The sequence below is a fragment of the Charadrius vociferus genome, unplaced genomic scaffold, assembly GCF_000708025.1.
Source record: "Charadrius vociferus isolate BGI_N301 unplaced genomic scaffold, ASM70802v2 scaffold282, whole genome shotgun sequence".
NCBI lineage: Eukaryota > Metazoa > Chordata > Aves > Charadriiformes > Charadriidae > Charadrius > Charadrius vociferus.
Window position 1 is genome coordinate 6,057,767 of NW_009647731.1, and position 25,156 is coordinate 6,082,922.

General features: G+C 43.5%; 1 protein-coding gene across 1 annotated transcript in view; it reads left to right on the forward strand.

The window, feature by feature from the left end:
* Positions 1-25,156, forward strand: part of TCF7L2 (transcription factor 7-like 2 (T-cell specific, HMG-box)) — a 116,553-nt gene that overhangs the window by 78,672 nt on the left and 12,725 nt on the right. The window contains exons 3-8 of the mRNA XM_009881631.1: positions 11,486-11,618; positions 13,764-13,866; positions 16,623-16,709; positions 23,134-23,259; positions 24,103-24,262; positions 25,009-25,116. Of these exons, the coding sequence (XP_009879933.1) occupies positions 11,486-11,618; positions 13,764-13,866; positions 16,623-16,709; positions 23,134-23,259; positions 24,103-24,262; positions 25,009-25,116 (717 nt within the window). The remainder of the gene's footprint in view (positions 1-11,485; positions 11,619-13,763; positions 13,867-16,622; positions 16,710-23,133; positions 23,260-24,102; positions 24,263-25,008; positions 25,117-25,156) is intronic.

Consider the following 25,156-nt stretch of genomic DNA (forward strand, 5'->3'; position numbering starts at 1 on the left):
GCTGGAGTGTGGTGGCTGCTGTGAATAGGGGGAGGGAAGGCAATTAGTTGCCGTGTTGTTGGGGCTTTTTACTTGTCAAACTGGAGCCTCGTTGCTTTTGTTGTTGCCGTGTAAAGGGAAATCGCGGGGTTTTGTTTTGGTATTAAGGGCCTTAAAGATTGCTGGCTGACACTGTGCGCGCCAAGGCCAGAGCGGTGCCGGGAGAGGGGGACACGGTGCTCGGGCGGACACGAAACGCACAGATTTTTTTCCCCCCTTCATGCTTCATCTGCCCCTAAATAATTTTTTTTTTCCCCCGGGTCCTGGGTGCCAGTTTTGGTTTGTTGGGGTTTTTTTTTGTTTGTTTGTTTAGCCCACAGCCTTCGCAGATTAAACTGCCACTTAAAAAGCAAACCTGGAACCACTCAAGGTCTCCACCGTTTCAAACAGTTTTAATTTTTCCCTATGTTTATTTAGTCCTGCTGTTTCGTTCTTTGGGGGATGCGGGGAGGGGGAGGTGTGAACTCGCTCGCGTGAGTCACCCAGATGTGCGCGGGGAAGACAAGTGTTTGCAACCGGTCTCCTTCAGTGCTTCGTCTGCAGCGGCATCCGTCCCGCATGGCAGTCGCAGCGTCCATCCCGCATGGCGATTGCTCTCCCTGCCTGCAGCATCCATCAGCACTCGCAAACTCGTGAAAGTGAGGAGGGGAAGAACGTGGCCACGGTTTCCTTAATTATTCCCCATTAAAGCAGCCTTTGTGGCTTTTGCCCCTGTTGCAGAGTAACTACTTGGCAACTTTAGGGAAAGGGATAAATAAGAGATGAGAAACTGACTCTTGACGAACTGGGATGCTGCGCTTTGCCCTCGGTACCCTGCTCAGATTTAGGAAGCAGGCATCTTGCCACTCTCATAGGTGAGAGCGAGGTGCAGGGGAGAAGGCTTCATCCGTGCTCAGTTCAGTGATGCTCTGTGGGTACCCCTCTTTATTCTCGCTCAGGAGCAGCTTGGGGAAATACAATAGCCAGGGCACCATAACATTAGTGATTTCGAAGCTCTTCTTGCATCGCTTTTGCAGCAGGGTCAGTGATTTACAGAAATATTAAATGCTAAAGAGGGGTGGGGGGGAGAGAGACCAGAGGTAATGGTAAAGGTCTGCCAAATGTCACCTCAGTGTTACAATGACAAGAAAATATACTTTCCTTACAGCTCTCCTCCTAAGAAATTTGTTCTGAGGGATTTGACAATCTTGCAGATAAAGTGACTGCTTGCTACACTTAACTGATCACGCTCCCTCACGGCCGGCCGGCGTTTCCTCGCTGCACTTAGTAATACCTGTGCAACCTGGGTTGTAGTAGCATTGTCATTGATTTCCAAGGTAACTGCTTTTTAGGTCTTCTGAGCAGGCATACCTGCGTAGCGGGGGGAAAAGGCTTTTCCCCACTCTCTGGAAGGATGATGGTAAAGTGCTGTATAGGAAAAGAGAGGAGGCTTCTCTAAATTTTGATAACCGCAGCCGACAATTTAGAAATAAGACACTTCTCACAGCCAACATGACAGTGGATTTTGAGCATTCAGAAAACACCAGGCCAAAAAGCTGGAGACATCTTGATCTTTTAAGACAGCTTTTCCAGTACTTTAAGTGAGGGGGGGAGCAGGGGAAAAAAAAAAAAAAAGAGAAAAGCTGCAAGGAAAATAATACAAAGCCAGCACAATTGGCATCTAGACAGTAAAGAAAAAAGTTTTTGAGGTTAAGAGAAGGAAAGACAAAGCTGTTATGTACCCGAGGGATGCAATTTTAGTGGGAATGGAAGATATGAGTGGTAAAGGAGGAGCACTTGCCTCTGGGTTCTCTCTCTTCCAGCAGTTCGGCTGCTGGCATCTCAATTTGAATTGCTGGGTGAGTAGCACTTTCTGTGTGCGCGCTTTCCGTCTTGACCATTGAACTTCTGATGTGACTTCTCTCCCTCTCCCCCTCTCCCCCTCTCCTTTTCTTTCCTCCCATGTGGAATGAAAAAAAAAAAGGGGGGGGGGGGAGAAATCAAGCGAGCATCTCCAGCTGTGACCTTTGTTAGCGACGTTGTTTTTATTTATTTATTTTATGGTAATTGTCTTTTTTAGTAGGGGGAAGCGTGACTTTTCGATGACACTTTAATTGTACAGCAGTGGCAAGGAGCGAGCGGCAGAGCGCCGTTTTTGTCGCGACACAATGGTGCAGCGGGGCAGAGTTGTTGCACTCCTCCTCTTTGCCCTTCCCTCCGCCTGATTTTGGGGTTTGGTTAACGGGAAAGGGGGGGTGGGGAGGGATTATTTTTTTTTTTTTTTTTTTTTTCGTGCATCCAGGGTCGGCTCGGGGTGTGTTTTGGGGGAGTGGGGGTGTTTCAGAGCCTGGTGTACAGCAGGTTTCAGGGGCTGATTTCTGGATGCGGAACAATGGTTAGCAGCGAGGGAGAAGTGTGCGCGCGTGTATTAGCTGTGCGTTACATCCGCAGTCGTACATTCACACAGTGACCATGACATCACTAGCCTTGCTTTTCTTTTTCTCCTTTGGGGCGGAGGGGGCCACTTCAAAGCTTTCTTCAGTTCAGTACGATATTTCCTTAACTCTGAAACCATGAAGGTAAAAATGTTTTGAGTTGGTTTGTTGTTTTTTGTTTGTTTGGGTTTTTTGTTTTGTTTTTTTTTTTTAAGGAGAAAAAGTTGGTTTGTGGCAGGGCACATCCGATACAGTTAAGGGGGTTTGGAGATGGAATGGTTTAACTCTTGTCATACCCAAAACGAGATTTTTATTTTTTTTTAAATTATTACTAAAAATAGTATGTAGTAGTTTTTAATTGGGTGCTTTTGATCCTGTGTTTGGTTGACACTCAGATTTTCTGAATTCGTCGGAAAGCTCTGCTGTAATGTGAAAGGTGAAAATTTTAGAGGCACTACATAAAAACGATTTCACCCCGTGATAAAGGTGTATGAAAAATAATACTAAATGTTGATAAATATGAGATAACATGTGTTTTGACACAGTGGTTCTGTGTTCGTTATCAGAAGTCCATCAGGCTTTTTTTCTCCTAATAATGTATATTACAGAAAGTAAACCTACCCCTCAGCCAGTTCTGTGCCTTGCACGTGAATTATACACAGGAAATAGAAAGGTATTTAAAAATTTTAGAATGCATCACATTTTCACTGGAGGTTTTGCGGAAATCTTGAGTTTTCTGCTGTTTTCTTTTCTAACTCTGCCAAGCTTGTTTAGAGAGTCACTTCATCCAGGAGGAGGATTTCTATCACTTCACTACTCTAAGATGCCTTTGCCCGAGTAGCTTAGTTGATTTATCTACCTTTCCTTGCATAAAACAAGGGATAAAATTCTACAGAATTAATCTAAAATGAATTAATCTAAAAGGAGAGTTATTTAGATGTTTCTTTTTTCACTGCATGTTGTGGCATAGGCAGGTTTTACATGGCTGGTGGTGAGATCTTGGAAGCATTTTACCTTTAGAGGAATTCTTTTTGTTGGGACTTGGGGCGAAAGGCCTGACAGCGCTGTACAAACGTTCCTGTTTCTTTTCTTCCAAAATATTTGCAAGGTGTTTTCGCTTCTGATGTGCATTTAACGTCACATTTTTAGGGAAACTTTGTTGAATTTATACGGTAAATAATTGACCTGGACTTAGTTGATCTCATCACTCAGTTGTTCTGTGGCAGCGTGTATTGTTTTTAGCACAATAAAAAATGAAAATGTTTTTTACAGCTTTGTTATTTGTTAAGCTATTTAATATGCATTTGCTAGATATATTGTGTATCGGTATTGAGCACAGTCTGCTATAATTTGTGAATACTGCATTTTAAAAAAACTGTACTGAAAGCTTGGCGTCGTGCATTAGGGCATGTGTGTGCGTGTTAGTTTTTTAATAATACTGTTATTACTGAAATTGCCAAATACAAGTAGGTATAGGCATGCATGCTAATTTTTTTTTTTTTCATTTCTTGCAGTTTTTTAACAGCCTCATGCTGAAGTTTTTACTGTAGGCAGAAGTCACAGATAACCTAACAAAATCAGTTGAGCTATTTCTCCTACAGTATATGTCTGTCTAGTGCTGAACTACATGATTTATATGCAAGAATTAAAGCTGTCTATGATGTGGCATTTTAGAGGATGCTAGGCAGTAAGTAAAATTACATTAGCAGGTATTCATACAAAGCACGTAACAAATAAGGTCTGTCAGGGCAATTACAGGCTCCCTTCTGCTTATATTCACTTCTCCCCCCTTCCCATCTTTTCTGAATTTTCGTGCTTGCACTATTGCTCTGTATCTCTCCCCTCTCCACTCCCTTTATGGTCAGGACCGATTCCTGAAGACCTGCTCAGGTTTCACCAGTCTCCTTTGCTTCGTGCTTGTGTATCCAGCACACCTTGTACTGGTACTGCTTAAGAAAACAGTGTTTTTCGGGGTTAGTCTAACGTATGCCAAGTCTTTCTGCTTTTTGCCTTGTTAGATATGAACGAAGGCTTGCCTGCTCTACAGAGATAATATCGGTCTAGTAATTAACTAAAGTATGCGAAGAAAGCGCTGCGTATTTGTCAGGTTGGGGAAGAAACTGTGCCTCTCCTTTTGGAATGGAAGAAACAGATCTGGGCACCTCGGTGCTTGAAACTTGGAGTCTGAGCACTGCCCTGTCCTCCTTGCATGGGGAAATTCACCTGTTGATCAAATCATCTCTAATTTTGAGATGCAGTGTGAGGCTGGACACGTGCAGGCCACAGTTCCTGGGCTGTAGGCTGGGGAAACTCCTGTGTCCAAACTGGTGTTTAGATCAGGCAGAGCAGATGCAGCAGTGCTCTCTCATTATCAATAAAGCATTTAGAGAATGAACGAGGTAAAATCTAACTGGCATCAGTGTAGTTCCAAGTGATGCTAAAGGGGTCTGAAAACACACAGCAGTGTCCAAGCAGGTGCTTGTCTGGGTCTGACCTGACGTTGGAGTAGCACCACATGGCCCAAGGATGCAGCACTTCACTTGTATTTAAAACCTCAAGTTGTTTTTTGGGGTTTTTGTTTTTTGGGTTTTTTTACTTAAAAAAAAAAAACAAACCACCCAAATACTGTAGCAGTAAGATTACAGTCCACAACAGCCTTGAAAGCAAAGCGTGAGCACACTTAATACTAACATTTTACTACTAGTGTTTTTAATTCTCCCGCATGAGAACTACCAGGCAGTAATTAGATAGCTAACCCCCAGTTCTTTCCCTTTAACGCTAGAGGATTTGGCGTATGCTAATTGTCACCAGATCATTTCACATAATTGCCTTTTGGCGAAATTAAGTGGAAATTTCCTGAACATCTCAAACCCCCGCTTCCCCCTCCCCCTTTCCCCCAGTACCTTCGCTCCCTTACAGAAAGGATGCCGAAAATGTCAAGCAGGGTGGCTTAGTGCTCCAGTGTGCAGGGGGCACTTCATCATCGGTAAAGGAGGAAAAAAAAACCCAAACCGATTATTTTCTTGAATGAATTGCTGGACACTTAAAGCCAGGAAGCTGATTTTGTTGTTTTGTCTGACAGATTGCTAATAGAGCATGGGTTTGGTTTTTTTGGGTTGGTATTTTTTTTTGGTTTGTTTTTTTTTTTTTTTTTTTTTTGTTAAGCCGGGAGTTTTTGGAGGGGAAGGTAGGCACGTGGTCAGGGAGGGAGGGGGAAGAAGCAGAAGGATGCAAAAGTGTGGTGTCCCCCTCTTTTTTTTTTTTTCTTTTTTAATTAAGGGAGGGCAGTGGGGGGTTTTGTTTTTTTGTTTTGGTTTTTTTTTTTTTTTTTGGCAAGCTCTGTCTAGGGGGGGGTATTGTCCCAGCACATGGTTGTCAGTGCTCCTGTCATCATTTGTGTGAAAGAGGAAAATGAGCCTTTTTTTAGCAGGGAGTTGTGATTATCAATGGAGGCCTTGTCTCCCGCTACAATGGGCAGTTAGCTTAGGGCAGGACCTTAGGCAGAAATCAGCTACATTAAACTGTGAAAGGGCTCAGGCCACTGTATCAGCCATAGTGGAGCAAGGGGAAGTAGTTTACAGGAGAAAATGCTTAGTCAGGTGTGAAAGCATCCTTAAAAAAAAAAAATAAACTGTGACACCACTAGCTAAACGAAGCCGGGTAAAATTAAATCTGCGACCTTTGCAGGAAACGCTTCATCACTGGCACCGAATTTTTACGCTTGGGAAGGGGATGAGGACTAACTTACATATAGCTGGTGGCTTTGGTTGGCTTTAGCTTTTCAGTTAAGCGGAATGGTTTGGAGTTTCCTTGCTGAAGTTTAGGGTGCCACCCGGAGCGGCTGCTGATGTGGGTGATCCCCGGGGCCGGAGTGGTGCTCACTGAAAAAGAAATAAACTCTCCTCTTAGGAGCATCCTTAGAGCTGCAGAGCAGCTCGGGAACATCTGTTAGCATGTCACTGGCCATAGTCAGCAGAGCTGCAATAGCACCATCTGGAAAATACAGGGCGATAAGTTATAAACCTGTTTTTTTGATATGAACTGGCATAGAACGGCACCCTTTGCTAAGCTCGGGGAGCAGCTCCAGGAGGGCCTGCTAATTCAAGACCACTGTCGACCTTCTGCATCCACCCTGGAGGAGGGGAAAAAGCTGACAAACCCTCTCCTGTGCTGCTTTTGTTTTATTGTGTTAGGCTTATAAAGGCACTTCCAGGGCCCATCTTTCTTCAGCAGAAAGGAAAAGCAATGGGGAAACGGGGAAGAGGAGAACATGGCAAAAAAGGCAGGCGGAGCTCTAGCTCCGTTTGTTTTCAGTGTCTGTTGATTAATAGGTTTTATGGTGAATGGCGAGCTCTCCTTCCTCCTCCCTTACCCGTAGAGGAGGAAGGGGAGAGGGGTCCGGGGCACAAGGGCTTGATCAGTCCATCCCAGTTGCGGTCGGTCGGGGGATGCCTGGCGGGTGGTAGCCCATCCCTGCCTGGCGAGCAGGGCTTGAGGCTTTAAGTACACTTAAAAGGTCACCCTGGGTCGGGGATGGGGGTCTGTCCCCGGCTGCGGGAGTCCCGGGCTGTGCTGGAGCAGAAGCATCCATCCCCCCTGCCCTGCCTGTGGCGGCTCGGCCGGGGACGCGTCCTGGTGGGGTCTCCTGCCGGCCGTTCTGCTGAGGCCGAAGGCTTTGGCTGCACCGATGCTGCATTGCCATGATGGCTTGTGTTCCGACTGGGTGGCTTTTTTCTTTTTTCTTTTTTTTCCCTTCACACCCGCTTTTACTAACAGCACATTGACCTGGCGAGGACAAATCCTCTGGCCTCTCTGGCATGTTTTTCTCTGACTTCAGTTGATACCATGTTTTTATTACCAAAGGCAAACAAGCTATGAATTTGCAAACAGAAATTGCAGTAACAAACTCTTCCTATTTAAAGGTTGGTTCCTCTTTGTGTGCTCAACAATACAATGTTTCATCTCGTGCAAGTCTTGTGTTGCTTTCAGAGACTTGGGAACTATTGATTTATACAGCATGTATTAACTTCTTCAATAAACGGGGAGTATTCATCAGTGGGGTGTATTAAATTGGGCTGTATACGCATAGAAGCATCTTTCATCCTGTTAATGAAATGTCCTTACCATGCAACAAAGACTAATACACAGCAATTTATACACACAATCCCCTGCAGTTTAAATCTGAAGTTCAGATATTTTTTTTTTTGTTCCCTAAAGGCACCTATCACAACTTAGGCTAAATGGATCTCAGTATCCCTCTCAAACATACATCAGTCCAAAATTTCTTGCGGTAGTTGTTCCCCCCGCCCCCCATTCCAGAGCTCCGTTATTGCTTAAAGTCATCCGTATTTAAGCACTCCCAGAAGTATTTCAAATTCATATAGAGAGATTTAGTAGTTGAGTCCCTGTGGGGACAATTTCCTCTGGTTTGCTTCAGGCGGGGGTTATCAAGAAAAGCAAACTTCTGTTGTTTTTTTGCAGTTCTTTACCGTGCCCTCTAACCCAGCGTACGAGACCCCAGCTTTCAGTGGAGAGGAGTGATTTATCAGCAGATGACTTGGTACTTTGTAGATGCTGGGATTTCTGTCTAGAAATCTCCGCTTGTTCCCGTCCTATTACCACATGCCCTGATGCTAATCTGTGCGTACCAGCGCAGCTCCCCTTTCTGGGCCTTACATGGCCATAAATGGAGTTCTTCGAGTTGCCAGAGAAATTCATGCATCTCACAATGGCTTTTAGCTTAAAACTACCCTTGATAAAGTACTCGCAAATGTATGTTGGAGAAGGGCCTTTTGCAGAGGGACGGCTAAGGTCACCTAATAGGTGTCTCCTATTGATGGCTTGTGTGGTTTACCTTTCACTGCCAGTGGATGGGGTTAGGACCACACTTGTTACTCAGGCAGAGCTCCCATTGACTTCAAAGGAGGATGCATGTGTGGGATTAATCCTGCTCTTTCCCAGCTACTCCTTTCTTTTTCTCTTTTCCAAGGAAGCGTAGTTAACTTCAGGAATGCTGCTTTTAGAGAGCAGCGTATTTAGCATATTATGCATCATTAGCTTGGCTTGCAAATTGCGTGTGCTATTCTGAGCAGACTTACGGTCCCTGTTCCCAGTGTGTGATAAACAGTGCAGAATACAAACCTAGCCTGGGGTAGTGATACAGATGCACACTGATTTGCAGGGGCGGTGGATCACACTCCTCTGTCCCGGAAAGCGTATTTTTGAGCACGTAGATGACAGTTTCCCCTTTTCCCCCAGTGCATTCTCCCCACACCTCTGCCCCAGCATCATCAGGGTGGCTAAAAAGTATCCTGTCCTTACATCCAGTACCTTTACACGGATTGTCTGTTTGAGTGCAGGGTGTTCACCCAAATAAAAGTGACTTACCTGGGGAAAAGTTTGCAGACTAAGGTTCAAACTCCTGGTTGTTGATTTTTAACTTCTTTTTTTTTTTTTTTTTCTTTTGCTTTTTATTTTTCTCTGAAAGGTGTTGAGTAAAATACATAATAATTTGGCATTTGTGCTGTTATGTGGAGATATTGTGGGGGGTTTTGGTATATCAAAGCAGTGGGTGGTAGTTTCCCACAGTTTACATGTAACCCCCTATAATATATCTGGCTTTGGTGGTACGGGCGTGTAAGTCCAGCTTTCCTCTCACGTGTTGTTTCTTGTTTGTTGGCTTAAGTCAGACCTTCTAATGTTATTCTGTCACATACTTATTTTTTTAACTAACCAGTTCCAGTTTCTACAAAAATAAGCTCTCCATGGAAGACAGCCCTCAATGTCTGTCAGGATCTGGGTGAGGGTTTTTTGGAATGATGTGAAGATAGACTTGGGAGAGCACAGAGGTACAGCAGCTGCCAGCCACACTGTGTGTCACTTAATAGCAAGAATTCACACAATTCTTGACCAGCAAAAGTCCCTCTTATTGGGAATGATTGTTTTTTGTGAAGCAGATCAAGTGGTCGTTTGGCATATAATGTCATGTGTTGTTGAGTAGATGCCTGCTGCTTTGCATGGTGTGTAATACAGCTTGTTAGGTGAAGCCCTTCCCAAACCTTTCAGTTACTGTCAGACTGCTTTGGTTGGTTCACTTGGAAGAGAATGGATGTTGGGTTAGAGCATCTCCTTTGGCGTTTTGAATTAAGGGGCTAAAGCCCCATAGCTCCTGATGCAAAACCGTTATGGGTCTGTGTGGCCAAAAGTTGTCCTTGGTTGTACAACTGGCAGAAGACCTGACCTACAACCCAGCCAACACAACGTGCTGTAATTCATAGCGTTGGCTGTCACGACTGCACACTGTCCTGCGTTGTGGCCACTCGATGTGGGACTGTCTCCTGTGCTACAAGTGTGGTATTAGAGGGGAATCATTCCATGGAAGGGCTGCAAAAAGAAATACGCGGGGTACAAATTGTGGGAAACATAAGCACTGCTACTTAGCTCATTTCTCTTGGATGTAGACTTTTTCTGCAGGTTCTCAAAGGGGTGAGTCAAATAGCTACATAGGGCAGGGACGGGGGGCTGGAGAAGCCAGAGCTGAAGCTTAGCTTGACCAAAGCACGATGGAGGGTCCTGTTTATTCGGGGGAAGACTGATGTTTCTCTTCCTTGTAGCGCTCTGTCTGTCTTCCCTCTTCCCCCCACCCCTCCACCCCCCAGTCTAGAAACTCATTCTCAAAGAATAACTGAATTATTTTTGAAATGCTTTTAAGGGAAGCTCACAGCATTGGAACCAAGATCAGATAGTCGTTTGTCTAAAGCGGCACAGCGCGGGCGCGTGTTTGGGGGTGCTGGGGAGCGAGCAGTGGGGTGGGAGCCGGCCTCGGGCAGGAGGGTGAGCAGGAGAATGCTGGCAGACCCCGAACGGCAGCGGCGCTATCGGGGGCCGCCGTGGCATCACTACTTTATTTTAATGTGATTCCTTTTACTTGATGTTAATGCAAGTTGTTCCTTACTTAAAGTAATAAAAGGAAATGAAGACACATTCTAAAATGAAACCTGACTCTAATCCATTCATCATCTAATACCAGCCTCTTTATCTTTGCTGGTACCTAATCTGGTTAAATGTCCCTGTTGTAGGATTTTAGTGAAAATCCTCTATGGGGAATAGGGTTTTTTGCAATTGGATTACTCGCAGTAAATGGTCCAGCAGTTCGCTTGTTTCAGCTTAATTTTTCCTTTGTGATCTTGTAAGGGTAAGTTACAGTTCAGCCTGCCTTCTCCTTTCATTCATTCACTCCTCTTCTTCTTTTTTTTTATTGTTGTTAAGAAAAAGATTTTTTTTCTTTTTTTCCCCCCCAGAGCTAGGAATGTGACAGGGAAAATCTCATGATATCTGTGCGATTATTCCCCCCACAAGAGTGTTAATTTCAATGGCCTTATCTGGGTTTTTTTTGCCATTATTTATATAGCTGAATATTTTAGTAGCCTAATTCATCAGTATCCAGTTTCCATTTATTACCGCTCTCTGATGAATTGATAATTAATCAGCTCTTCTAAAATATATATATATAAAATATGCAGGTGATCGCTTGTCAGCTTAATGCTTGCTGATGAAGGGAATACTCTAGCACTACAAAGGCTTTTTATCTGGAGTATTTGCAATGAGCAGTAAAATGCAGAACTGAAAGCGAGGACAGGAAGGGGAAAGGAAAAGACCTACAGGTCAGTGAGCATTTGGGTCTCGTGCTAATTAAATGGGGGACTCTGTCAGCCCCTCACTGAGGAGTCTGCCTGTATCTTCGAGGTGAAGCGCAAGATTATAAAATAAAAAGGAAAAAATTTTAAAGAATTGCTGTTGCTCCGTACAGGAGCACGACAGGTCAAAAAGATTAAAGAAACTCAAGAGCAAGGAAAGTGTGTGAGGAGGTTTTAAGCAAGACGGTAGGAAAACTGCAAGGGTGACACCGAGAAGGAATCTGGAAAAGTCTGAGGACCGTGTTGAAACCCTCAGGTTTCTCTATGTCATGCCTGGTGCTGCAGTGAGGAGTAACCGGCACTCCTCTAACGCCATCGACCTTTTTCTCTTGACAGTCTAACAAAGTGCCAGTTGTGCAGCACCCACACCATGTACACCCTCTTACGCCGCTTATCACGTACAGCAATGAGCACTTCACACCGGGAAACCCTCCTCCACACTTACCAGCCGACGTAGATCCCAAAACAGGTAGGTGGGAAAAAGTTTTGGGGTTTTTTTTTTTTTGCGAGTGGGTGAGTGGATCTTTTTTGTGCATTAGGAGGAAAGGATTTCCTGTGCTGGAGCACCAAAGGGGGCATGTAAAAATGTCAAACATGTGCAAGAACACGGCCAAAATAGTTTCTTTTTAAGCCAATTAGGCTTCAGAAGGAAACCTACTGGGTGAATTTTCATAAAGCTTCTGCAGGGTGACACCAGAGTTGCATGTGTGGGGTCGTTCGCAGGTGTGTTTCTTTGCAAGCGTGATACCCCATCTAGTAGTTCGACCTACCAAGTGCTTGGTTTGCATGCACGACCCAGAGAGTTAAACATGTACGTTCTGTGATCTGCACTTACAAAATTGCAGCTGGAATTTTAAAGGTGGTGGGTCATGACCGGATTCAAAATGAATCTCTTTTAATTCCCCAAATCCCATTGTTTCTGTGTCAGGAGTTCAGCCATTTTCCTCCTATAATGTTGAATTTTCATCCACTCTAACTACTTAGCTCCAGCTCTATACTTGCAACCCTTTTCCCCAATGTAAGTCTACCCAACTCTCAGTTCAGCCTGAAGGGCAGTTGTCTTGAATATAGAGCACCGCGTAAAACCCTGACTAGATTTATTGGTGTTATAGAGTAGAATTTACATGTTATTCTAACTTTTTAAGAGTCCCTGTTTAACCTGAGGGCCCAGAGAAGTCAGATGGTGTCAGTCTTCTTTATTCGGGCTGCACTGAGATCCAAGTGACAGTGGTTTTGTTTTTGTTAATCCGAATCCCGGCTAGTTAATTGGAAAGTACATCAGAAACTGAATTAACGCCAAAGGAATCACTCTGTGTCGGCCCTAACGTATGCAGATAATTTATCTAAAGCCCAGCCCTTCAGTGAGGCCATGCATTAGCTGGTTTTCACTCCTCATGCTTCAATTGGGGACCCCCTTTTAATTGTGTTTAATGTTAACTTCACATGGCTTAAAAGGAATCCAGCTCGCCATCCCTGGATATTGCAAGTGAGTGGCATAGTCAACCTCTCATTTAAATAATGGTAGTACAGGGAATAGCTTTTAAATGGTTATCGTAAAACATATGATTAACGTCTGTAGACTGTTTACTTTTCTTCTGTGAACATTCTTTCAAGTGTGCAAATAGCTCGCCGGATGGTTAAAGCCCAGTTAATCTGTTTGGGTTTTGTAATGGAGAAAAAGCAATGTCTGCATGAAAATGTCACACAAGGAGATTTAATTTAGAGATTAAAAGCTTCCTGAGTGACTTAAAAAAATAGGTTTTAGCCATGAATACAGTATCCCTTCCTTTTAATGCTCTCTGTTTTAATTTTGCTTCTGCTGTGTAATTGTGCTCTGGCTCGTTAATTGAAAGACCCAGTCTTGTAACCCTTACTCCTCTGAGTAATTCCTACTTGCTCTTAAGGTGTAAGGAGCACGAAGATTTAAGGCTTGCGTCTGGAGCTGGTTTCTGCTCTCCGAGTAGGAACTGCACCAATTTTAGAGGACAGATGAGCCCTCTGTCCTCCCCTGCACACCTTTGGCGTCTGCCCCCTGTTTTAGCAAGCATTTCCAGGGGTTCTCCCCTCCACTTCTAGGTTTTGGGAAGGTTTCCTAGGTTTGCTCAAAAGCAAACATCATTTGCGATTATAATGACTTTGTAGCTCATTTTGGAGGTTACTTTGGAATAGCGCCATGCTATTGAGTACGCAGTCAAAGTATGGGTAGGGCCTGGGCTCTTTTGGTGACTTTGAGACAAAAATAACCATGAAGTTGATACCGGGACCATCTTTCTGTTGAGTGCTTAGGACAGCACCCAGCACAGTGTCACACCAGAACTATAGCTGAGACTCCTAAATTCTCATCGCAGACAACAAAATAATTGTCTCTGATTGGAGAGGTGACTGAAGGAGTGAATCACATCAGTTTTTCTGGTTGAATCTCATTTAACAAGATGCCAAGAGGCTCGCTTTATGAAACAAGACTGTGAAACAACCCTTGGAAATTCAAAGTGAAGGCATGAGTATTGTAATAAAAATGAATAGATTGCAATTTAGAAACATATGTGCTTTTTCCTTATGTTCTATTTATTTCTATATCTCAATACTAACACTGTTTTATGTTCCTCTTCCATAGGAATTCCAAGGCCTCCACATCCTCCAGATATATCTCCTTATTATCCGTTATCACCGGGCACTGTAGGACAAATCCCCCATCCGCTAGGATGGTTAGTACCACAGTAAGGAGTTCCATTTTTTTAATTTCTTTTTTCTTTTTTGATGTGTAAAATTTATGTTAAAAATTGTGTGTGTGTGTGCGCGCATGTGTGTGTGCACTGAGATAAGTCTGTTTGCCAACTACCACTTCATTGAGTGGTTATGAATTTACCCACCTCATGAAGATTAATTAAAACTTCTGCCAGGTCATGTGGTCTTAAACAAACATGAGCAGTTGGACAGAGCTTTGTGTGTCATCTCAACCAGCTGATGGCCCGTGAAGCATGAATTTTTAAACCCTTCTGCAGAAACGTCCTTTTCTTGTTAATGCTCTTACACTCCACCATGTGGGTTTTTCTCAAGTTTGGTTTTCTGGGGGCTCAGGGTGATTCTCACGGACTCTTTTTTTACTAGGGCCGTCCTCGCTATAAATGTGCAATTTTAAATTTTATTGGCCTTCCCCGTTGAAACCCCTTTCGTTTTTCTTGTGAAACAGTAGAGCTTTACATCGGCCAGTGAGCAGCATTCCTGGTCGAGACGTGGCTGAGCAGTTGGCATCTGAGGAATGGAATTTTCTTGCAAACAAGGAGGTGGAATTAGTTTACTTTAAAAGTGGCTCAGAGAAAAGCTGTGGAAAGTTAGTTTTGGGGTTTGCTTTCTTTTCAGCTCCTCATATCCCACTTGCAGAGCCTTGTTGGGTATGAGGTTCCCTCCAGTAAATGAGTCCTTTTTTTCTTTTTTTTTTTTTTTTTAATGTTGCCATCTCTGCAATGGGTTTATAACGCACTTAAGCACTGCCTAGGCCTTTTGTACAGTATATTTGATTTAAATACCTATGAAATACATTTGTATTGCTGGATACAATGGTTCTCTGCATTACAAATCAGGACTATTACCCCATTTTTCTCATATAACAGGCTTCATCAGTTCTGGGGAGATCATATTTCTTTAGAAATGAATTGCCCAAAGCTAAAAATAGTTTGTTCCTGCTGGAGGTTGTTTTGCCAGCTGTGCTAAAACGTTTGCCCTCCGTAAGGCAGTGAGTTCGCAGCCCATAGGAGAGCAGGGCAGAGCAGGGGGTCCCCACACACCCCCAGCTCTCAGACAGGGAGAGGGATTGGCCTTAAAGGCTTTGGGGGCCTTTCTGAAGCACAGAAGTGTGGATGCAGGAGAGCTGGAGCTCCAGCATTGGCTTCAGCATGTGGCTTCTGGACACTATGTAGGCTGCCCTTCCTCTCACGGTGGTCATGCTACATGCTTGGGTAGAGGCTGTCCCACTCTGAGGGTGAAGCGTGTCCATCAGCTGTCTGCAGAAGGCTGTTTCTCCAGAAAGGCACAGGATGAGCAGAAGAAAAACCCAGGGCGTTGCTCCCTGAAATCTTAAATTCCTCCTCATTTGTGGTGGTTTACTTTCTACGTAGGACGTTGACTGCTGGTAGAACATGTCAGCTCCTTTTCTTCTTTCTTGCTTGCAGGGCCTAGCTGCAGTACAGCCAGCTCACGCTCCTCTGATGCAACTGCTTAGCTACAGTTTGCACAGTAACAGCCTCAGCATTTAAAACAAATATACTCAGCTTATGCCAAAAGTCAGTAGCATTAAAGACATGAGAGCCTAGGGAAGAAATTCCCAGCTGTCGTTGACCTGTGCCTCATTGCTCATCTGTATCTCAGAGCCTCCCACCTTTGTGTGTAGACACAGGTTTGTCCTCCTTGAACCTCATGTCATGGCTGCCAAACCCACGCAAATGTTGCTGTGTGTGGCCAGTTTCATCAGCCAGGTGCTAATCGCCACCTGTCACAGGAAGACTCTGTCATCGCTGCTGGTTTATAACAAGTCAACACCCATAGTGTACTTCGCTACCCACAGCTCTTACAGCTTCTCCGGGTGGTTTTTGTTGAGGAGTGATACCATCACCTTTGCTTTTGCTCTAGGAGAGCAACATGGCCAACTTTGCAGAAGCGACCCAAGGTTTTTATTTCCCCTCTCATTGCCACTCATGCTTCACCATCAACTTCCCAACCCATCTATCCTCAGCTGGCCTGCATGTCTCTAGCATAGTACCCCCCAACCCCGAAAGCATCCTGCCCAGTCAGATGATATATTTGAAGGACAGATGAAAAGAACTAGCCAGCATAGACAAACCTCAATCAGAAAAAGTTGTGTGTCTTTCATGAGGATGCTGTTTTGCATGTTGCTGTATTTTTTAATTATTGTAATGAGGTGTGATTGTCTATTGGTTACCCACAATACTTCTTGGGGACTCTCCCCCGGTAACTCTTGTCAACACTTGTTAATCTGACAAAAGGCTACAAATTAAGCTCTGTTAATTTAATGTTTTCTCACCGAGATCTAAATACCGAAAGAGGCCCAAAGCGCAACTGAAGTCCTTTGATTCACTGTACTTTATTTTGGTATAAATTTACATTCATTATTGTTTTCCTTTGGATGTGTAGCCCTCAATTAGTGTGATGGCTCCATTAAAGCAAGCGAGACTTCGCCTTTAATTATTACAACAAAACACCTAGTTTCAGCTTGGGGAGAGGGTCTCTATTGACATAAGCAGAGGTTATAAAATTTAATTAGCCATTCCTATCAGATTTATGGCATTCAAATTGTTCTGTGTTTCTTTCCTTTGATCCTTGCTGTACAATCCCCAAGATTTTTGTTCTGATCAAATGAGAATAAAGCTTACTGTGCAGAGAGAAGTTTTTTGTTGTTTTTTTTTTTTAAACCCTTTTTTTCTTTCTCTCATTCTCTCTTTCCCTTCTTTTTTGCCAGGCAAGGTCAGCCAGTGTACCCAATCACGACAGGGGGTTTCCGCCACCCTTACCCAACAGCTCTGACCGTCAATGCTTCCATGTCAAGGTGAGTGTAAATGCTGAGGTCCTGAACCAAGAGCAAATGTAACTCCTCGTGCTGCCCTCTCTAGAGGAGGGCACTTCGTCTAGGAAGCATATTTCTGAAAGCACTTCAGTTAAACAGTCCCCCTTAGTTGTTCAGTTGGGCGGAGGAGGAGAGGACTAGGGGTACCTTCCCATTTGAGGAGAAAAAGGTGTCCTTGTGCTGTCATTGGGCTTTAAGAATTTGTTTTGGAGAGAGACGTGGTGGAGTGGGAAGTCTTCTTTAAAAGCCAAACTAAATGAAAAAGCCGGGAGAATGCGATGTTGAAAAAGCAAGAAGGAGAAGTCGTGACACCTTTTGCTTTCTCGGTGGCTGTCACCCAGAGCAGCGCTCTGTGTGCGAGAGGGGAGGCTCGGCAGGGAGGAGGGCTGCTCTTCAAGCAGAGTTGGGAGGAAGGTTATTGCACTGTTTTCCCCTACCAAAGCTCCAAACACTGATAGTGAACATAAAAGGGCCTGCCTGACCCTCTAAAGCTTTAGAAGTATATATTTCTCCCCCTCCCTACCTCCAATTAATTCCATCTAATTTTCCAGGGGCTGCTAGTTTTATTTACAAACTGGTTGGCAGCACTATGTTTAAGTAATCGCTAATTGCTCCTAATGATAGTTTTATTTTCTGTTCATCTGATTTTCAGTCTGGTTAATTAAATCGGTGGAGGTTTAGACTTTCCTGATGGGCTGAAACAGCTAATCCATTTTGATGATGGCACATAATTAAATTAGCATGCATTACATAGCAAAGTTCCTCGTCTCTTCCCTGCTTTGTCCCTTCCTCTCCCTCTCTGCAGTTTAATATGGGAAGGTTGGTGTATAGAGGATTTAAGGAAGAAAAGACTGGGGGGGGGTGGAACACACCTCATTGAGAAATGGGAACCTGTAACTAGAGCTCGTGAGTGAATAGGTAGGGAAATTCGTGTTTTGTGTGCTTTAGATAAGTAGAGTAAAAGCAAAAATTAAAATTTGCCTGTGTTGCTGCAGCAAATAGAGAGACAACTGGAAAATCAACTTTTTTAAAAAAAATTAATAGGCCCAGCATGGGGGAGAAAAAAAAATCCTGGGCTGGGGAGAGCGCTGCAAATTTAAACAATGGTTCCCTCCCTCCATTTAATCTTTTTTTAATATCTATAAAAGACTTGCAGGCATGGTGTGAGGCAAAGTAGAGCTTGATTTAGTTTAATTATTATTAGAGAGGCTAGTCATTTGAGGGAGGGGGGAGATGTGGGAGGGGGGAGGCTATATTCCCAAGATAGGCTTTATGAAAGGTATCTAGTTAAAAAGAGTACACAGCAAATTAAATACATTATTGTGGTAATGGGACGACAGAAGTAGAGGTCTATTATACTTATGGCAGTTATAGGAAATGTAGGCTCCTTGCCCTGTTCTAGCACATCCTTTGATATTCATTCCATTCAGCAGCAGGGCCAGGACTTCTCAGAATTAAGTGATGGGTCATTATACTTTAAACACCATGGAGAAGCCTAGATTGGCAATTAAACAGCACTTGCTGACACTCGCTTGTGCCACCCTGTGACCCCCTTTAGATTGAGTTGTTGGAGCTCGGGGCCCTCAGCCTGCTAAATTGGTAGCAGGCACTTCTCCTGACGAGGGCTGGCTCTGAAATCCGCCGGCTTCAAAGGGAGCAAGATCATGTATAAACCATAATGTGGGTGCACCGTGGCTCAAAAAATAAGGCAGGAATAGATGAAATGTTACAAGTGCAAGGGGAAAATGAGAGAATAATGACAAATCTAATGCAACTCAAAGCAGAATTGTTGCACAGAAAAATGCATCCCACTGCTTGTGCATAAAATCAAGGCAGGCAGATGACATCCAGTTAACAGAAACATGTCAACAGTGAAGTAAAGTGAGAGTGAGTAAGAGAGAAGCCCCTGAGACAGCCAGGAACAAAAAATTAGTTGTCCTTAACAAGTTAAGACTCATCATTATATTCTGGCTTGGAGCCATAAAAGGAGACAGTGGTGTATAATGAGCTGCTTAGAATTTTTAGGGTGTTTATTGCAATTCATGGAATACTTGTCTAGAGAAAAAAATATGGGGGAATGTCTTAGGCAAAGGTGAGGGGTGTGTATATACGCACACAGCCTTTCTTTTTCTCTCTGACACGCGCCCGTACGCGCACACATGCTCAGACGCACACACAGCCTGATGAATAGATTTAAGATGTTTATCCTTTGTTTCAGCCCAGAAACTTCTCTCCTGGTTTCCCATACATGGGAACACCCTCTGGGCAGACTGTGCTCCGATACGTGGTTGGACGCATGTTTTCTCATGCCCACCGTATCAGCTGGAGTGCCGGAGCTCAGCCGTGGGACAGCCCTTGCCCGGAGTAGCCAGCGTAGTTGGGAGATGGGGCTGGCGTGCCCGGGGATGCCCACGCTTGCCTGCAGACACGCTGCTAGTCATGGCTGGTCTCTGGGCAACAGCCCTGGTACAAGCCTCAGGGTTGCTGTCTTAGCTCTGCTCAGATCTTGAAGTCAGGGCAGACCCCTCCATCCCCCAAGACCACGTCCGCATTTTTCCAGAGCCTTCCTTTAAAAGCGGTTTCCATCTTTGCCTGCGTTATGGTATAGACCTTTGGAGCATATATTGCTTCCCAACCCCGAATATTCCCTAAGCTTAGTAATTAGAGTTCATTAGTTAGAGTGTGCTTATGAATAGTTTATAAAAGGTTAATGGGTGACTAATAGTGATTTTCATAAATGGTTTAGACTATTAAGATAGTGTCTTCAGGTTGTTTTAACCATTTGCAACTCTCTTCTCTGCTTGTAGCATCGCCCCACTCCCTTCGTATGCATGCATCACGCTCATACCATCTCTTGATCCTTCATTACCCCCCTGTAATATGCTCTTAATGTAAATTGAGACAGGGTTAACTGACTGATGGGCAAACAGTGGACCGACTGTGAAAAAACAACTGCTATGAGAGGAAATCAGGAAATAATTTAACAGAATTATACCAGACAAACACTGCACAGCAGTTAAGTGGTGGCAGTGGAAAATACCTTCTGTAATTGAAATTTCAGGGGAAATTCACTTTTGCTGAATGTAATTACTGAAGTTGGAGTGTAGCCAGGAACTTAAAAATTAACACTCTCCCCCTACTCGGATTGCCATGTGAGTGGATGTCTACATGGAAGTAAATAGGCACTTGGACTTTGGGCCAAACCCCCACCCAGCCCACTGAAGTCCATGGGATTGTGCAAATGACTTTGGGTTCTGGGTCATGTTTTTAGCTCCAGTCATAGGAAGGGGCGTGTAAGTCCATTAGGTAGCCTTGTGTCTTGGAGGGAGAGAGATTCAGCGTGAAATAATGAATAGTCATTGGTAACGAACACACAAGTTCCTTGGAGAAACTGCCACCCCGAAAATAACTACTGAGCTGCAGCTGCCTGTTCTTGAAGGTTGCTGTGTCTCTGAAGTTTAGAGCTCAGTGGGTAAAATCTCAGCCCAGCTGAAGTCATTGGAGGCTTCGCCATCCTCCAGGCTTTCACACAATATGCATGTATAGGCTTCTCCTCCTCCACTGCCCTTCCTCCCCATCTGGTCACTCTCCAATGTGCAAATACTTACTCTCTTTCTCCTAAACAGTAATTGGGAAGACATTTTTCCCATAATTAGGGGGAAACTTACTTCTTTTTTTTTTTGCAGATTTTCTTCACCCTCCTCATTTTTTTATTAGCTGGAGGTACTTAAATCTTCATCAAAAATAAATGAATAAAATAACCCCCTATCTTTTGTTGAATTTGTTTCCTTTGAACGTCCTGACCATCCAACGATCCACCATTTAGGCAGAGTTCATTTTGCAGTATGTTTTAGTTTTTGAGTGGATCCTCATTTGAGAAGCCGGTGTATGACCCAGTTACCATTGCCACATCACAAAGTCCTCTTCAGAAGCTTAACAAGCACCATGTTTTGTCCCCATTAACTCCAGCTGTAATCAGTCTCTTGTGATATTTGGAAGCCCTTCTCCAGTGATGAGTCTAATGTTATTCAGGTCCACTCTCATACCTTCTGTCCTTCTGCTGCCACTGCACTCGGCTTTTTACTTCTGGTCTGTGCCCACTGCCCTTCCCACTGTGTCCTTATGTCAAACAAATGCAGCTCTTCCTACCTGCTCTCTGAAGGTAGGCTTTTCGTCTCCATCTTCATCCTTCATTGTTCCGTTGTCACTGGCTCTCGTTCCAGTTTGAACCCTAGCTAGCCCCAGCAGCATAGGCCTCTCTTCAACATTGGGTCTTGCCTAGCACAGTCAGTCGTTCAATAGGATGTGTGTCAACTTTTTATCACTGCTTATACCACTTTCAGTGAGGTCGGGGTTTTATTTTCACCCATGGTTGTAAGTTATGTTTTTAAAGATAGCTCTTACTGTCCGTTTTTATTGTTTGCGTTGTACTATGGCTGAAGGCCTCAGGCACTGTGTGAACAATCTTTAAGTATGTCCAATCAAAATATACACGCACACAAAAATAGAGAGAGGGGGAGCAGAATAAAATGATACAAAGGCCCAGTTTGTGTCTTGCTGATGGTGAGGCAATTCTGTGGCATAAGTGGGACCAGGACATTGCTCTCCTTGCAGCCTCGCTGTTGTTTTCTCTTCTGACCTACCATGCACCAAAGCATTTCCCCAAACATGCATTTCTTTCCCAGCTGCTTTTGTCAGAGAACAGGGAAGGCATTTTGACAATCCACGTGGAGATTTGTGTCCATGGGTCTTTAGCAGAAGTAGAAATGCGTGGAGGAATGACCATTTTGCTGCCCGTTCTCCTCTTCCCCTGCCATCACACCCTCCTCCTTTCCTTGTCTCCGTGCCTTTGGGAGGAGCTGCAGTTCTCTACAGTTTGAACAATTTCACATTCTCCCTGTCAGTCCTTGCTCTTCCCACCACTGCCTTCAAAGACAAAATGCTTCTGTCTAATGATCCTGAGTACTACCAGCTGATAGACAAAGATCCTCAGAGCTTGTGGCGGACAGTACCTCTTGTTCATGAAAGTACTACTTTGTCATCTGGTGAATGTAGGGAATGTCTAGGCAGTTGCTGGGGGGAGTTAAGCTCAGTAATGGAATTTATAAGAGAGAAAAATAAAGCAATCCCATTATATTTCTGACACTTGTACACAGTCTACTTATCCATGGTATATCACTCCATTTTATATCCTGATTGATAGAAAAAAAATCATTGTATATTGATGATAGAAGAAATAATTCTTTATCCTATTGCGTGTTCAGTATTCTTGGGGTAGTTTATTTGGACAAAATGGGTTCAAAATCTGGGATGAGAGCAGGGATTTTCAGTGATAAAAAAATCTTGTTGTTTGCCATAATCACGTTAGACTTGGATTTTTGGGAAAGTTACTTTGAAGCTAATTTTTAGGCTCGATCACATTCCCTGGAAACCAGTTGACTTCAGTGGAGGTTTTCTAAGGGAAAGGCAGTCAGCTGTAGTGTGCTTTCCTTATTCACTGCAAAACCTTTCTGAGACTGTTGAGAAATAATGATAAGAAGTCCATCCTGCTTTTCAGATGTTTGTTCATTTTGGTTAAAAAGTACAAAGTCTGAACAACTATGCCATTTCCGTGCTGTGGTCCCGACCGATTAATTAGATTCATGCAGAAGGACTGCACATCCCTCTAAATCCAGTTGCAGGACTGGGGCCTGTCCATGTATATGACCATAAACTATAAAGCTGACAACATTGTTTCTCTTTAGAAAGGCTAGACTGTTATTTTGCATGAATTTAAGCCTTCCTAGGTTACCTTAACGGGTTGAAATTGACTTAATTCCACAATCTTCCCACTCTTGTTTCTCTTGAAACAATGTGACTCAGAGATTTATTAGACACAAATAAATATTTTCTTTTGCTCCATCAACAAAATGTAGCTAATGAGGCATCTATAAGGGTTATCAAAAATGCACCTAGATTGTGTTTGCATTAATATTTTATTTTGCTGTCAATATGCAACAAAAGATGTCATCCCAAATTCACAACATGATTCAGAACTATAAAAATTGATTCCTTGGTTGCCGCAGATAATTTCTTAGCAAAGAAATGGACTGGTGGATTTTCTTGCAGGTAGCTGAAATTCCGCTTTCATCCAAGTTCGTCCAGTTGAATTTGCCTTTTGTTAAAGATGTTAAAAATCATGATGTCTCATGTCAGTAATGATAATGAAGGGGAAGATTGGCTTTAATGACATTAGAAGAGTCATTATGTTTAATTTATTGCTAATTAATGCTGCCAGCTTTCATATGCTTTGTCTAGCTGTCATGTGCTTGTTATATGCCTTTTTTTTTTTTTTTAATGTGTGTACACATCCCTCCCCATTCATTCATTTTTATTCTGACGATTTACACAGCTTTCTCTCCTCTAGGTTTCCTCCACACATGGTCCCGCCACACCATAGTTTACATACAACTGGAATCCCTCATCCGGCCATAGTCACACCAACAGTCAAACAGGAATCTTCCCAGAGTGACGTCGGCTCACTCCACAGCTCGTAAGTTGTTGCTTCCCATGTTTTATCATTAGAACACCCAAAGCATCACCTCTGCATGCGTGGCTTTTAAAAAGGCTTGGATTTGTAGGAATGTTTTTGCTGTAAAATATTTTTTTTTAATTGCTTTTTCTCTTGTGTTCTAATTGATTTGAACATGGTTTAACTACCAAAGTGTGTCAATATGATGGTAATGGTCTGTCAGAGTCGTTCTGTGATGTAGACAAGTAGTTATTCTTTTCCCTCATTTTAACAAGGAAGTGGAATTTTCTTGACCAAGATTCAGGCTTCCTGACCAGTTTCCCTGCTACTCAGTGCCTGATTTGAAGCTGTGAGGTATCACATACGCAACAGGAGACAATAAATCAGAGCGTAAATGGCTTATTCAGAGCTGCAGAGAGAGCTGGTATCCAGTCTAGGTTTGAACTGAGGAGAGCCCTGGTCTAGCTCTGCCCCTGGTGCTTCTTGCCTGTCGTTTCTCGAGTGAAGCAGCAAGACAGCATTTCAGTTCCCAGTGACGATGTGGTGTAGTTATTTCCTCTACCATCATGCTCATACTCCCTCCCCATGAACCCATTTTCCTGAGTCCCAGTGTCCTTCCAAGGTTCTTCTAGGGGCTGAGAGGGTACTGGGTGATATTGCATTAATATGAGAGAGGTTTTCTTATAATGCTCTTAAAACTGTTCTCATACAGCAGCCAGGGTGAAGGCCCTAGAGAACCTTTTGGGCCTCTTTCTAGAGACTAATGCCTGAGGATTAATACTAGAGGGATTGAGGGGATTAATTTAATAAATTCACAAGAGTTACCACTGTGAGGTTTATGTCTGTTGTATCTTTACCCTTCAGAAAACATCAGGACTCCAAAAAAGAAGAAGAGAAAAAGAAGCCACACATAAAGAAACCTCTTAATGCATTTATGTTGTATATGAAGGAAATGAGAGCAAAAGTTGTAGCAGAATGCACATTGAAAGAGAGCGCGGCCATCAACCAAATCCTTGGTCGAAGGGTAGGTAACAAGGGAGAAGCACAAGCAGGGACTGAAACTCGGTAGGATTCACACCTCCTGAATCGCTGTGTTTTCCTGATACTTTGATAGTGGGTAGGGAAGTTACGAACCAAAGGCCTTGGTTTGTTTTTTGGTTTTCACAGTCACTTTTTGCCAGTGGGGTCATTCATGGGGAGGAGGGGGAGTTAATTAATAGCAGTGTTATTTCGGTGTTATTTCCATGACCCATAGATGAAAAAATCTCAGATTCTTATGCTGTCCTAAAACAGGCAGAAAAGTAAATGAGGAAGGAAAAAACCTTTGTGTACAGTACTGGTATCGGCACCTGTGAGAGCCAGGAGAGGAGACGGGGTGCCTGTGGGGAAAGGAGGGGGGGACCTTCTGTAAACCTGTAACTGAGATCTGGCTCAGGACAAGTGGTTCAGCTTCTGGACCCTCTCCCCTGCTCTTTCTTTTTGTTTAGTTTTCTTAATTCTCCTATCTCGTCAGGAGACAAAGGGGCTGAGTGAATGTAAATTGTAAGTTGTGACTCAGTTGAGTTTACTGGAGTTGTAATCTGGAGTTATAAATAAAATATGAATGGCAGCATGCCAGATCATCTGTTTTTATCTCTTTTTTTTTTTTTTTTTAAATGAAAATTAACTCTTGATGTATTTATATATAAATAATATACTCTGCTGTTAACGTGCTTAAAAAAACCACACTTGTGCTTTTCATTTTGTCTTTTTCTCTTTTCTTTACCTCAGTGGCACGCGTTATCCAGAGAAGAACAAGCGAAATACTATGAACTAGCAAGAAAGGAACGACAGCTTCATATGCAGCTGTACCCGGGCTGGTCCGCACGGGATAACTATGTAGGTTCCTATGTAGGTGGAAATTTTTTTAGTAGTAGTA